The 13260-nt window shown below is 41.5% G+C and overlaps 1 protein-coding gene across 1 annotated transcript in view; it reads left to right on the plus strand.

Moving 5' to 3' along the window:
* The window catches only part of ARHGEF16 (Rho guanine nucleotide exchange factor 16), a 45515-nt gene that overhangs the window by 25923 nt on the left and 6332 nt on the right, over nucleotides 1-13260 (plus strand). The window contains exons 4-9 of the mRNA XM_075279936.1: nucleotides 707-876; nucleotides 5957-6013; nucleotides 6924-7084; nucleotides 10545-10697; nucleotides 11939-12068; nucleotides 12242-12316. Of these exons, the coding sequence (XP_075136037.1) occupies nucleotides 707-876; nucleotides 5957-6013; nucleotides 6924-7084; nucleotides 10545-10697; nucleotides 11939-12068; nucleotides 12242-12316 (746 nt within the window). The remainder of the gene's footprint in view (nucleotides 1-706; nucleotides 877-5956; nucleotides 6014-6923; nucleotides 7085-10544; nucleotides 10698-11938; nucleotides 12069-12241; nucleotides 12317-13260) is intronic.

Here is a 13260-nt window from a genome sequence, read left to right on the forward strand (position 1 = left end):
TCCTACTCATGTTGGTGTATCAAACCAGCTCTGAGCTGGAGATACAGTAGTCCGTTAATTACATGGATACGGGTCAAGACCTTCACCAACTAACTCTAAGTTCATACTTGTACCTGGTATGCATCCGCTGCCAAACTTTAAAACAAAACCCCACAAAAACATGGCTGCTTGCTTCCAGTGTTATACCTTTGTCTGGTATAGCAGATAAGTGTGGAGGAGTGTGGCACTTCTCTTGAAAGAAAGCAGGCATAATAACCTAATCGTGGACAACCCCTTTAAATTTTAAAGAGGAGAAATTTATTTCTACTGTTTATATATTTTGGGACTGGAAACAATGAAGCAGATCCTTGTACACAGAATCTTTTAAAGGTTCCAAGTACATATTCATTTGTATAGCTGTGTCAGTCTCTTGAGTTTGAGATGTTAAATTCAACACTCAGCTACAATTTTACTTTGGCATCTGAAAAACATGAGCAGTTTTGGGGTAGTATGTCAGATCAAGCCATGGAACAAAGCACAGCAGAGGAGAATGTGGTGCTGGGCGTTCTCCGGAGGCTTTCTGTTTCTGGGTCATCTTGGGCAAGAAGAGAAAGTGTGACTGTTAGATTTCTGTCGTCCTTCAACAAGACCGTGGAAGAGAATTGTGAAAATATCAAAGAGTTTACAGAGAGTCTTTCCATATTCCTCAATCGTCTTTTCTCTCCAGACCCCAGGTTATATCAGGAATACAGAGAAAGGGGGCTCAGCTCCAACAACCAGGAGTCCGATGATGACCTGCTGGATGATAGTCCGGTCCAGGCTGAACCCCGTCCTGATGACGGCATTGTGGTTAAGAATTATCGACCTGCTCAGCTCATCTGGAGCCAACTTCCACAGGTAAGTCATTTCCTAAATGTGTCTAGAAATTGGGGTGTTAATACTATAGCAAGAAAATATGAGAAGGAACCTTAACTCGTGTGAAGTACCATCAGCCACCTTGTCTGGATTGCTACATAGTATTTTCTGGAAATAATATACTCTGTGATAGAAGGTATAGGCAACTGTCCTGGATTGTAGATTTGTAGTCGCATTATATGTAAAGTTTCCTCAGACTTAAGAGGAGTTGTCTTGGCCCTGGAATTTCCTGCAGCTCTTCACTGTTATTGTGCAATCGCTCCCATTAGAAGCCCAGTCATAACATGGGGAGTAGCTGACCGTGCATTCCCTAAGAACAAACTGTTAAAGTGACTCTACATTAAACTTAAAGGAATTGTCTACTTTGGATAGTTTAGTTTTCAGATCCCTTCCTAGACCAATTATAGTTAAATAAAGGAGTCCTAGAGAGCACATCTGGCCGTAGAAGACTAAAGGGCTTTCTACACAGCAGTTACCAGGAACAAGCTTTCCTAGAAATGTACATTCCCAATAACGCCGTTTTGTTTGAACAAAACTAAGGAGGTCTGTCCCCTCCCCCGTCATGTCTTTGTTAGTAAATAATTATTCATTGCCCATAATATAACTATTGTAGAACCTGTTTTCTTTGCTCTGCACCGCACCATTATTTTTACTGGAAATTTATGAATAAGCTGACAACTGGGTGTTACCAGTAACAGAGTTGATAGTCTTAAGTTGTGTAGGGAAACTTTCCTTTGAAAATGGAAATGGTCAGCTGCCAAGTTTCTTCATAGGAGGAATAACAGGGGAACGGCATAGTACAGAGGGTTTTTTTTTTGTTTTTTTTTGTTTGTTTTTTTTTAAAGTGGTGTAATAAACAGTCAAAAACTCTGACCAACAACAGTGACCAAAGTCAACCTTTGGTGAGCAGTGTGACGCAGGAGGATAACCATTAACCATAGATCCTCATATCAAAACTTGTAATGGGGCCCTACTCTACCTTGACCATCTTTTAAACAAACGCTATACTCATCTGTCCACTTCTGCTCAGGAGCTAATTCTGGCAGAAGTTTTCGTCGCACATGACTGACTGGCCTTATCGGTCACAGGAGAAGACATGGGACATTGGCCTCAGTGGTCACGTCAATGAGGACTTCCACCGGAACAAGCCACTATGCACAGCTGGACAGTTCCAGCAGCGGGTGACACTGGAGGGCTGGGGATGGGCGAGTTTGGTTGTCTCCTTTAAACACAGTACGAGTAATTCACACGTACTGATATCACAGGACAGGAATAATGCACACAAAAAAAATCACTGTGTACACAGTGACACAGCATATGAAGAAAAAAATTATAGTGATCTCACATGCGGCCATTATCATGTCCCAGTAAAGTAATGGAGGTACACTCAGTTTTCTACATCTCCCTCCATCATCCTTAGTTATCACTAATTGCCCCCTAGGTCTCAGAAGGGCCCATGTTGTAAGAACACTGGTCAGCACATTTGGGTGAGGTTTACAGCCTCTTGTGCTTGCCGCTATGTGAGACCCCATCCTTAATGGGGATTACTAGTAAGTAAAATGAGAGAACCTCCTTCACCTCAGATTATTAAACAGTTGCATAAGTTTGTTTGTTTTTTAAATTGTCCAAATTTTTTTTTATTTTATTTTTTATTTATTTTCTGGAGTTGACAACCCTGTACTGTTTTGGGCCTAGGCACTGCAAAAGTTTGGAACAATATGTCAGCTAAACTAAACATTAGACGTCTGGCATTGGTGATAGAAGCGGGACAACCCCATACACGCCTTTCAGCCAGTTTGGACAGTATAACTCTATTATCTATGGCTACCTTTTGTCATTTGTGGTCGTCTGCAGACTTCTTACTAGAGGATCATCATTTCCTGTTATCTTCTACTGAAGAGAAATATGTGGCTCGTTTCTGATGTTTTATTTGGCTGGATAAGATCTCTGCTGACAAGTTGAAAGGGAAATATTAAACCCTTCTCTTAGCTTTGTTGTGTGGAATGTCTAAGCGTGCGGATCACATGTGACAGCTTGTTGTGGGATTGTAAGCATCCAAAGTAAGATATGGACACCGTGCAGGTGTTGTCGGATGTGTGCACGTTGGAGAGGGCTAGAACTGTGCACACTGTGCAAACATTTCTCAAATTGGTGTATTAATCATGATAAATTTGGTTTAGCCAAGTAGTCATCTAGTGATTGGGATACATATAGGCTAAAATTCTAACCTGAAAGGTTCTTTTCACGCTCATTTTGGGGTTTTTTTCTCTTCTATTAAGCCCATATGTCAAGAAAGCTCCCAAGGTAGGCATGGATGGATGCTATACAGTGGTATCCGCCCTCACCCCATAGGACTGTGTGTGTACGGACTGGGATGTCTAAGGCACACAGCGCTATGTCAGTTGTACTGACATAGTGTGGATACAGATTATAACAATGCCATGCTGCTCACCGCCATACAATGTGCATCACTGCACTACCTAAATCCAGGGCCTGCTTTAACATACTGGTGTGTCCTGTGCAAGGGTTTCATAAGTTTCTCCCACCACCACCTAGAAATTCCTGACCTGCAAAAATTCCTGTGCCCCCTCGATGGCCCCCACATAATATAATGCCCATAGTGACTAATGCTTCCCTAGTGGCCCCATAATGTCCCCTTCCAGGTTGCTCCCTCAATTTCATGTCACACTCCAGGTTGCCTCCACAGATTCGTATCACTCCACCCCAACGTTGTTCTCACGCTGTTATGTGCGCCTCAGGTTGCCACCACAGTGTCATGTCCCCCTCAGGTTGCGGCCACAGTATCATGTCCTCTGGATGCCGATAAGTTGGGGCAGCCCACACCCTCTGTCCTGGACAGTGGGACAGAAAATGCAGGACTGTCCCGCTGCCCAAAGGGGGGCCAAGTGCACCATTGGCTCTATGGATAAAGTGGCCCTGCTTAAAACTCACCTCTATAAAATGTATAACAAGCGAGCAGTCATACTTCTTTAATTGTTAACAATTAGTTTGTGCTATTATTATACAATGGGGTTGCCACAGACCCCAGGATACAATAATTGGAGGCCCAGGGGAGGCGATAGAAAATAACAAACATTTATACTCAACTCTCCTCTCCTGGGCATCCTTTCTCCTTCCGGCCGTCTCCTGCATCCTCTTTGGTCTTCTTCTGTATGCGACTGAAGTCCGGCCCCTCCGATGTAACTGCTGGGGCCTGTGATTGGTCATATGGGGTGTGCTGGTGTGACTGCTGGGGAGCAATAAAAGGCCACAGCAGTGACGTCTGGGACCTCATTCACAGCCTGGAAGAGCCCCAAAGAAGATGATGAGAATCGTCATAATCCCAGGAGATGTGAGTATCAGTATTTGTAATATTTAATCAACTCCCCTGAGCTTCTGATTATTATACTCTGGGATCTGAGGTGACCCCACTATATAATAGGGAAAGGGGCTGACATAATTCCCCATTCCATCAACAGTATGCATAGTGATTGAGGAACTGGCTATCATGGTGCTGCAGGGCCCCCACGATCTCCAGCAGGCCCTGTAGCACTCTGATTACCATTATCAGACCTTCACTTCCTTATTAAAAAAAAAAAGCAGTGGGCGGGCTAGCTAGGGAAACTGGGAGGGGGTATAAGTGAGAAAGGAAAGGGAGGGAGTGAGAAAGGGGTGAGTCAGAAGACAGAACAGGAGAAACCCAGAAATCACTCAAAACACTGCTGAAGTTATTTGTGTGCTCTTATTAACCTATTACTGGCACTAACAGACCTTTTTTGAAAAATTATTTTTTTTGTCCAGAAAACCCCTTTAAGCTAGAATAACAAATTCACCTCTGCTTGTTGATCGTCTCCACGCTAGAAAATGCTAATTCATGTCCTGTCTGTTCCCCTTTGCTTTCTCTGGAGGCTCCATGATAAGATGGTGAATAAAATGAGTTGCCGGTGTTCTCCAGATAAGGTTTTGCTGGGCCAGGCGGACATGATGTGGCACTGCACTATCCTAGCACCATTTGCAGAACTTTTGCTGCTCTTGGTAATGTGCACGGACTCTTTGCAATAAATCGTTTATTATGCAGGAGGCCCGGTTTCCCACATTTTACCATTTCTCTCTGGAAGCACATTCATTTTTCTATAAATGTCAAATAAAAAAAATAAAAAAAATCCGGAAAGTGTTTCCTATAAACTCTTTAGTGTCTGAATAACTAGCCCGTGTACATATTGTTTTATGAGCTTATTATAATGGCCCTATTATGTCCAATGTGTCATCTTCCTGAGCTAAGTGACAGACATAAGATCATAAAACAAGTCTTGTAATCTGTAGGTAGACAAATGGGTCAGTGTGATCTTCTAATCCTGTATTTTATGTTACCCGCCTCACTAAGCATTATAGGCAGCCTGTTATACTTCATGTATTGTCACATCGCAAGTGTGCGTCCTACTTGATAGCTTTCTTCCATGCTTCAGCTTCTGGCTGGCTCGCATAAAGAATGTTGCTCTTTTTACACTAAAGTCTTCTTGGCATCTTAAATATCTTGTTTGAAGACCTCCAGTAGGTGACACTGTCTTCTCATGGATGATTCCATTCATTGACCGCATGCAGAGAATTTTAAAGCTCATTGTATATGCTCAGAGTGGTTTTCTGCGACTATAATATTGATGGTTTTGAGGATCCAACTCCTTGCACATGCACCAACTAGCTGATGTTTACTAGACCCATCACCATATGTGGCTGGTATGGCAGCTCCATTGTCTTCAAGCCAATGGGACTGATCTGCAGTACCAGATACAACCACTACCTAATGTACATTGCTTTGTCTGGTAAACATGGACTGTAACCTGGGCACACAACCTAATCGAACAGTGATCGGGAGGATAGGTTATCAGTATAGTCTTAAACCCTAATTGCCAACTGGTTTGTGAAATAATCTTTACATTTTTCCCAAATTTTGACCTTCTGCAACTTATTATGCTGATAAAGTAGGGACTATCATTATTTTTGGTCCCCTATCAGGACCTATGCCAATACAGCATCAAACAATGCATCTCCTGATTTCTTGCAGGTACAAGAAGCTGGAATTCTAGATAAAATCTCAGCAGAGGAACGCAAGAGACAAGAGGTAAAACAATTTGCTATTGACATGACATGTAATGTAGATCTACTCGGACACTTACAGTGCTCATAGAATAGAACCTCTCTATAATGAATTTCCCCTCTTGACAATGATATTGCAGATCTGGCTTTATACCTCATTATAATAAAGACTTTATAAAGGGATGTAATGTGCGGTTCTGATACTCCTAAGCAATAGACTTTAGTGACGATAAGATCTTGACGTTAAATGTTGGCCTAAGTATGAATATGTTACAGAATTTCTCTCCATATTTGTGGGTGGAAAAATTCTCTGTGCAATTCAATGTCAGCAATGTGTATGAACTTTTATAAAATCTTTTCGGCAAGTTGTGGGAGAAATCTGCAACAGATATTGTGCTGTGGTCCAATATTAATTCTGCAGCATTTTCATTTGTGCTACTGAATTGGACAAAGAAAGCTGATCAGATTGTTCTATATATCTATTCAGGGTCTTACAGTCTCTGGAGACCAGTGGTCTTGTGATTTATCCAATGGTTGCAAATCTACCCCTTCTAGAAGTTGTACTTTTGCTATAGTTTGAGAGCCCCTAGAGTCTAGATGAACACCACCATAGACCGTGCAATTGGCCATAAACTTTATGCTCAACCAGACAAGCCATCTCTACCTACAATACTTGCCAAGAAATATAAATGCTCAGATTGAGAGTGAATAAGTAAGTGGTTCTCATGAGAGCAAAAAATTGGTATTCCATTAGTTTTCCATCTATTCCTCATTGTTTCTCCATTATTGAATTCCTCTGAAATATATTTATTTTTTCTTATTTTACTAAGGTCCTTTTTAAATTTGAGTCATGGATGTAAAAGACAAAGCCTCGTGCTTAGAGTCGGGGTGTGGGGTTTGCCCTATATCTACAGTTCTGTGTGTTCTCCTTGCAGGCCATATTTGAGATCATCACCTCGGAGTATTCTTATCAGCACAGTCTCGACATCCTCTTCCGACTCTTCAAAAAGTCTGATGAGTTGAAGCAGACCATTAATGGCACCGACCACCATCATCTCTTCTCCAACATTGCAGATATCCTTGAAGTCAGTAAAAGGTAAATGGATGGTCTATTTGATTTTTTTTTTTTTTTTTTTTTTTTTGCAAGTTTTTGAACAGTTGTTACCAAATAAATATATATATATATATATATATATATATAATGAGTGTCTTTTTTGTAAAGGCAAATGATGACAAATAGCAGACTTTCAATACCACTTAGGTCTGCATCAATATACGTTCGCGGGCTTCTCCCGAGGTTTATACAGCAACACGGCTTGCCACATTCAGCATACAGACACGTGAAAGCAGAAAGAATAAGATCTGATGAAGGGGTGGTACTTGTAAGATATCGAGATACCCCGAAACGCATTATCTTTAAATAAATCCATTTAATCCTATCTACGCATCAACATTGTGTTTACCGTACGGAGCGCAAAATTGGTTCTTCAGTCTGGGATTAAGTCCCAGTCTTCCTATATATATATATATATATATATATATATATATATATATATATATATAATATATTGTTGGCCTTGAGCCATGCCACCGAAGACGCTGCCATACAAATACGGTATTGTGACACTCAGGTGTGTTTAAGAAAAGACATACAACGAGTGTGTTGACAGCAAAACTTTACAAGGACATTTATACGGACATTATGTCAAACTCCTGTTAGCGCGGCCCTACTTGGTTTCTTTTCTCTTCCTCCATAGGTCTGCATCAGGCATAGTATACACCATATCTGAAGTAACACACACACACACACACACACATATACATATATATATATATATATATATATATATATATATATATATATATATATATATATATACTACTCTCCTAAGATATTCATATATAGGATATATATGAATATCTTAAGAGAGAAGTACACAGCAAAAGCAGTAAATATTGGAGCAGTTCCTAGGAGAGGAGTGTGATAAAGGTATTGTCCCCTGACTGAGATTTGTTCCCTGGTTATGACACCTCACCAGATCTGAAAATAAATTCCTTAAATGATGTAGAATGACACAAATCCATGAGACATTCATACCTGTTCTGAGTGTCTCAAAGGTTGTCATGAACGTCTACTCCCAAACCCCCAGAGATTTAAAGAAATTCTACAATTCCCACCATTCCTGGGCTGGTCCATCTATGATCTAGCTCTAGCACTTACAATCTGCGCCACTTTCTTGATTAAAAAGTCGTGATCCAGTGGTAACACCAGTAAATGTTGAAATCTATTCCAACATGGAACTATGACCTCTACATAAGAAGGACACCCACTTTCTTACGTAGGTTTTAGACTTGTTCATGATAGTCCTACACTGAATAAAGCAAAGAGCCAGGATTTACAATAGCTATGCAGCCATTACAGCGCCAAATAGGCTAATATTAGGTCCCCCCAAAGAAACTGATTCAGGGAGCCAGCCCTCTACATATGTACATCTAACAGGTAAAGAATAAATCCATTAGACAGAAAACCCAAGTGGCATGCACTTGGCCAAATGGCAGTAGTCTTCAGATAGCCATTTGTGGCCAGGGAACACTGATGATACTTATGGTAATCTGAAAGAACTAGTCCAACCCTTGGGTAAAAATTGTACTTTATAGAGAAGAATCAGGATAGAATTTATACAGAGTCTGTCACCAGGAAACTCTGTATCAAACTAATGATGGTACTTTGTAGGGTCACTTCTATACTTTCCAAAGATGCCTTTCTTGTTCCTTATTGCAGCTTCATGTTACTGAAGCAATTGGTGAAAAAGCAAGGCGATTATCTAGAGCAGAATGTGAAGTCCAAGTAGGAGAAGGAACACCCTAAAGTCCTTGTCAGCTAGTTTATATAAGAATATAACCCTGATTTTCACAAAACGAAAGCTGCAATGCAGAATAAGAAAGGCATCTTTGGAAAGTGTAGAAGCAGCCCTACAAGGTACTGACAGTCTAGTACCAATTTTTTCTGCTGACAGACTCCTTTACTTATTTAACCCTTCATAAGCATAAATATCCATTTGCTATCAGGGTTATCAGACGTGCAGTGCGCCTCCCCTCCATCGCTACTAACTGCAGCCAGTCCTCCACATGTCGAGACGTCTGATCTCTGACTATGACATGCAGTCTTATTTAAGCAGGATATTTTTCCCACATGTGTGAAATGACGGAATCCTCTCCGGGAACTGTCTCCTGGTCACCACTTCTAATGGGATCCAGAGAGGAAGCGGTTTCATTCCAATAGTGGCCCTGGCCCAGTAAATCTCAGCCCCTGCGAGAGGTCACAAGCGCTGCCGAAACCCAGTCACACAATGAAAGCATTAGACTGATAACAGGAAGTTGTGCAAACCCAGCTGGGGGGAGAGGAGCCCGTATTTTATATATAGCTGCTCATAATAAGACTGATGTCTCATTGAGGGGGTCAAAACATTTCCTCTGTGTATTACTGTACACTGACTGATAAATCATACAGTGTAACTAGGAAAGATCTTGTATAGCCAGGAGTATTCTGCTAGAAGCCTTCTGTCCTTTCTGTTTTATAAATGTAGCAGAGCTAAAGTTGTCCCCAGTCAGATATTGCATTCTCTGATCCTGGTTTGTACAGATGTATACAGTAGATGCTTATAGGTGGTTATGTTCTATGGGGTGAGTATATCACAAGGGATTTGCTACTTGCACTCTCTCTGGTCATATTTTTCAGATATAGCAGAGCTGAGTAAGCCACTTGACAGCACTCATTATAACCGTAAAGGCTGTCTGTCATAGATTGTAAGCTCTTGCGAGCAGGGCCCTCAAGGCATTTCATTTTGTCTGTATGTGTACCTTATGTTTTGTCAAGTGCTATGGAATACGTTGGCGCTAGTTAACAATTATAATCATATTATAGGTAATATAGGTAAAATACATGGAGGTGTGATGGCAGAATAGTATGTCCTAGCCATAGTGTGTATCTTCCTCTAATGCCTAGATTGCCGCTGTCTTATTCCTCGGTTGGGTCTGACAGCTGTAAGCGGCTGTTGCTCTTCCTCTCAAGAATTAGGTCTATGGACAGGGCTTCGGTAATAGATAGATATATATATATATATATATATCTCTATCAAACCACTTTCATCCTTTTATGGCCTTATCGCTCCATTGACAGAATTGCAGAACATGCACATTATTGTTTACTACTAACAATATTCTGCAGATATAGCAGAGCTGAATTTGTCACGGTACCTTTCATTTTGCGACATAGCTGCATTGCTACAGCGAAGAGCACCTTGCACTTCATGCGGGGGTGTTGCGGTATCAGTCATTACCAGGCCCTGGACCCTGAGAGAACCCCAAAGGTCCCTCTGCCACATAAAATATGCCACTATTCTAAAAGGCGCACATTTTGCATTGGGGCCTGGGGCCAGGTTATGCTTCTGACTTCATGATATCACAGTGAGCTGAGCAAAGTCACAGTATGTATTTCAAAATTTAAAGAATGTCCCTTTTTTTTTTTTTCTTTAATTTTTTTTCTTCCCTCTCAGGTTTTTTGAAGATTTGGAGAAACGGCACAAGGATAATCCCTACATCCACGACATCAGTGACATTGTGGAGAACCATGCCCTGAACCATTTCCATCCATATGTCATCTACTGCTCCAATGAAGTCTATCAGCAGCGGACTCTGCAGAGGCTGCTGTGAGTCCAGGAATACTTTAATAATAGAGCCCTACTGGCCCCGTACAAGACATTACAATGTCCATATAGAAGTATCTCATCTTTATCTTTCTGGGTGACAACTCCATCTTGGCTTGTCACCCAGCTCTCCTAGATTTCTGAACAATGTATTGGCGTTCCGCGCTGTAGACACAGAATAGTGTTACTATTACTATAGATGTGGGTGGATTTATCATGGAGTCCCCTCTAATCCTGCCTATAAAGCAGAATAAAGGAGGTGTGCGTACCACTATGTGAACCTAGGGAGTGTTAAATTGGTCGACCAAGGCTTTAAAGAGGACCTTTCATCTTTCCATCTCTTTGTATAGGCTCCACTTCATTGATTCCAGCACGGTGGAATTTTTCTCTAGCCCCCTCCACTCCTGAACAATCAGTACTGCTCCTTTCAGCACTGAATATAGTCAATATGCTAATTTATTCTCTCAGCTGACAGGTGGGTGTTCCTGGATTGGCACAGACACCTGGAGACTGTCAACCTGATAGTAGAGGTCTGAGAGTATTAGATGCTGAAAGTATCAGTACTGATTCCTCAGGAACATCGCAGCTAGAGAATAAATCCCAACTGTGCCAGAATCTGTGGCGTGTAGTCTAGCTTAGAGATGAGTTGGTGGAACTGAGGCTATAGGTTTAGTTGTGCACGTTATAGGAATAGGTTTAGTTGTGCAAGTTCCCTTATACCAGCAGTAGCCAGATGTCATAGCTATGGTTGTGTTGTTCCTGGCTTTCCATGATGACACTTTTTGTATTTGTGCAATGGAAATTGCTGCCATCTGCTGGATAAAATGGTAACGGACAAATTTTAAAACAACGTAAAGGCTTCATGTTGAGCCAGGGGTGTAACCGCTGCCATAGTAGCTGTAGTGTAGCCAATTTTCATTTCTTTATCCCCGCTCCTGTCCATGGTCGCCACCACTAGGCCTATAGTGGGCCACATATTATATCCGTTATTGTCAGGACGCGATATGTGGTGACCCCTGTAGACCTAAGTGGCGATGCCATGGACAGGGTTGGGGATAAATAAGTGACATAAAGTAATCCATTAGGTAGCATCCTAGTGTGGGGGCCCCAGTCAAATACTTGCTACGGGGCCCGTCTTTCCTTGGTAAGCACCTGCTTTGTACATATTATACATGTCCATAGAGGACTTGCATACAGGTATATTTCATAGCACAAGCCGTTACACTCTCCATTACTCCTTTCAGAACCACAAATGCCACCTTCAAAGAAACACTGAAACAGATTGAGATAAAACCAGAATGTGGAGGTCTCCCAATGTTCTCCTTCCTGATTCTTCCCATGCAGAGAGTTACTCGGCTCCCCCTACTGATGGATGTGAGTACTGCATCTAATAGAAAATCTATTGTTAGCCCCTTTTGATGCATATCTACAGTATACAGCCTTTAGTTTGAACATCTAAATCTCATATCTTGCAGTGGGCTATTCTGATCTATTGTAGGCACATTATTGACAACTGTAGTTTTTATTTTTAATTTGTTTTTTTCTAGACTATTTGTCAAAAAACAGATTCCTATACTCCTGAGTATGAAGCTTGTACTAGAGCATTAAAAGCCATCAGTAAGGTAAGTCGTTCTGTATCTAAAGGTTTGTTCAAGCATATAGTATGGTGGCTCTGATCAAGTATAACCTGTTGACTCCTGTCCTCTGGAATCTGTATATAGGATATACAGTCAGAAGCAGCCCTGTTTCTACTCAAGTGAATAGGGGCAGAGCTGCTTCTGGACACCACTGCTGAAGACCCATACCGGAGGGCGTAACTTGAGGGGGTGCAGAGGGTGCAGTCGTGCCGGGGCCCAGGAGCCTTAGCCATAAGCACTGGCATCAGTATTGAGATTGCAGCTTCCATCTGGCTCATAAACCAAGGAGACCCACAGATTACACTAACCACACTAAGGTGGATTAAACTCCTTAACACCCGTAACCATCACTATCAAGAATTCACTGTAGGAATGAGGTAGGGGGCCCCGGACAAAAGATTGCACCAGGGCCCACAAGACATTAGTTACACCACTGGCTGTACACTATAGTACTTGTGCTTGGGAACTGCAGCTGTGCTCCTATTCACTTGAATTTCAGCAAAGCTGCTTCAGACTATACACTTTATACAACTTCCATCAGCCAAATCATCTGATCGGTGAGGGTCCTGCGTGCCAGACCTCCACCAATCAGATATTTATAATCTATCCTGTTGATAGGTCATTTAATACCTAAAACACCAATATCTTGGGCAACCCCTTTAAGTTGAATCTAGTGTATTGTATCTGTATTTAGAAGTGGACTGGTGTCATTGTTCAGTCATTGACAGACTGATTCTACAAAGGGATTGTATGAGATTATAATAACCAATGGGTGCTATTGGATAAGTGTGCTGCTGATTCTGTTTTTCAATTTTTTTATTTTTTTTTTACAAACCTTTTATAGGGCCAGATCACGTGTGTTCAATCGAGCAATTCTCTACCAGGGGTAGGCAGCACAGTCACAGTTCTGAGAAGAACAATGACCAAAT

This window comes from Leptodactylus fuscus, chromosome 6, assembly GCF_031893055.1.
Source record: "Leptodactylus fuscus isolate aLepFus1 chromosome 6, aLepFus1.hap2, whole genome shotgun sequence".
In the NCBI taxonomy this organism is placed as follows: domain Eukaryota; kingdom Metazoa; phylum Chordata; class Amphibia; order Anura; family Leptodactylidae; genus Leptodactylus; species Leptodactylus fuscus.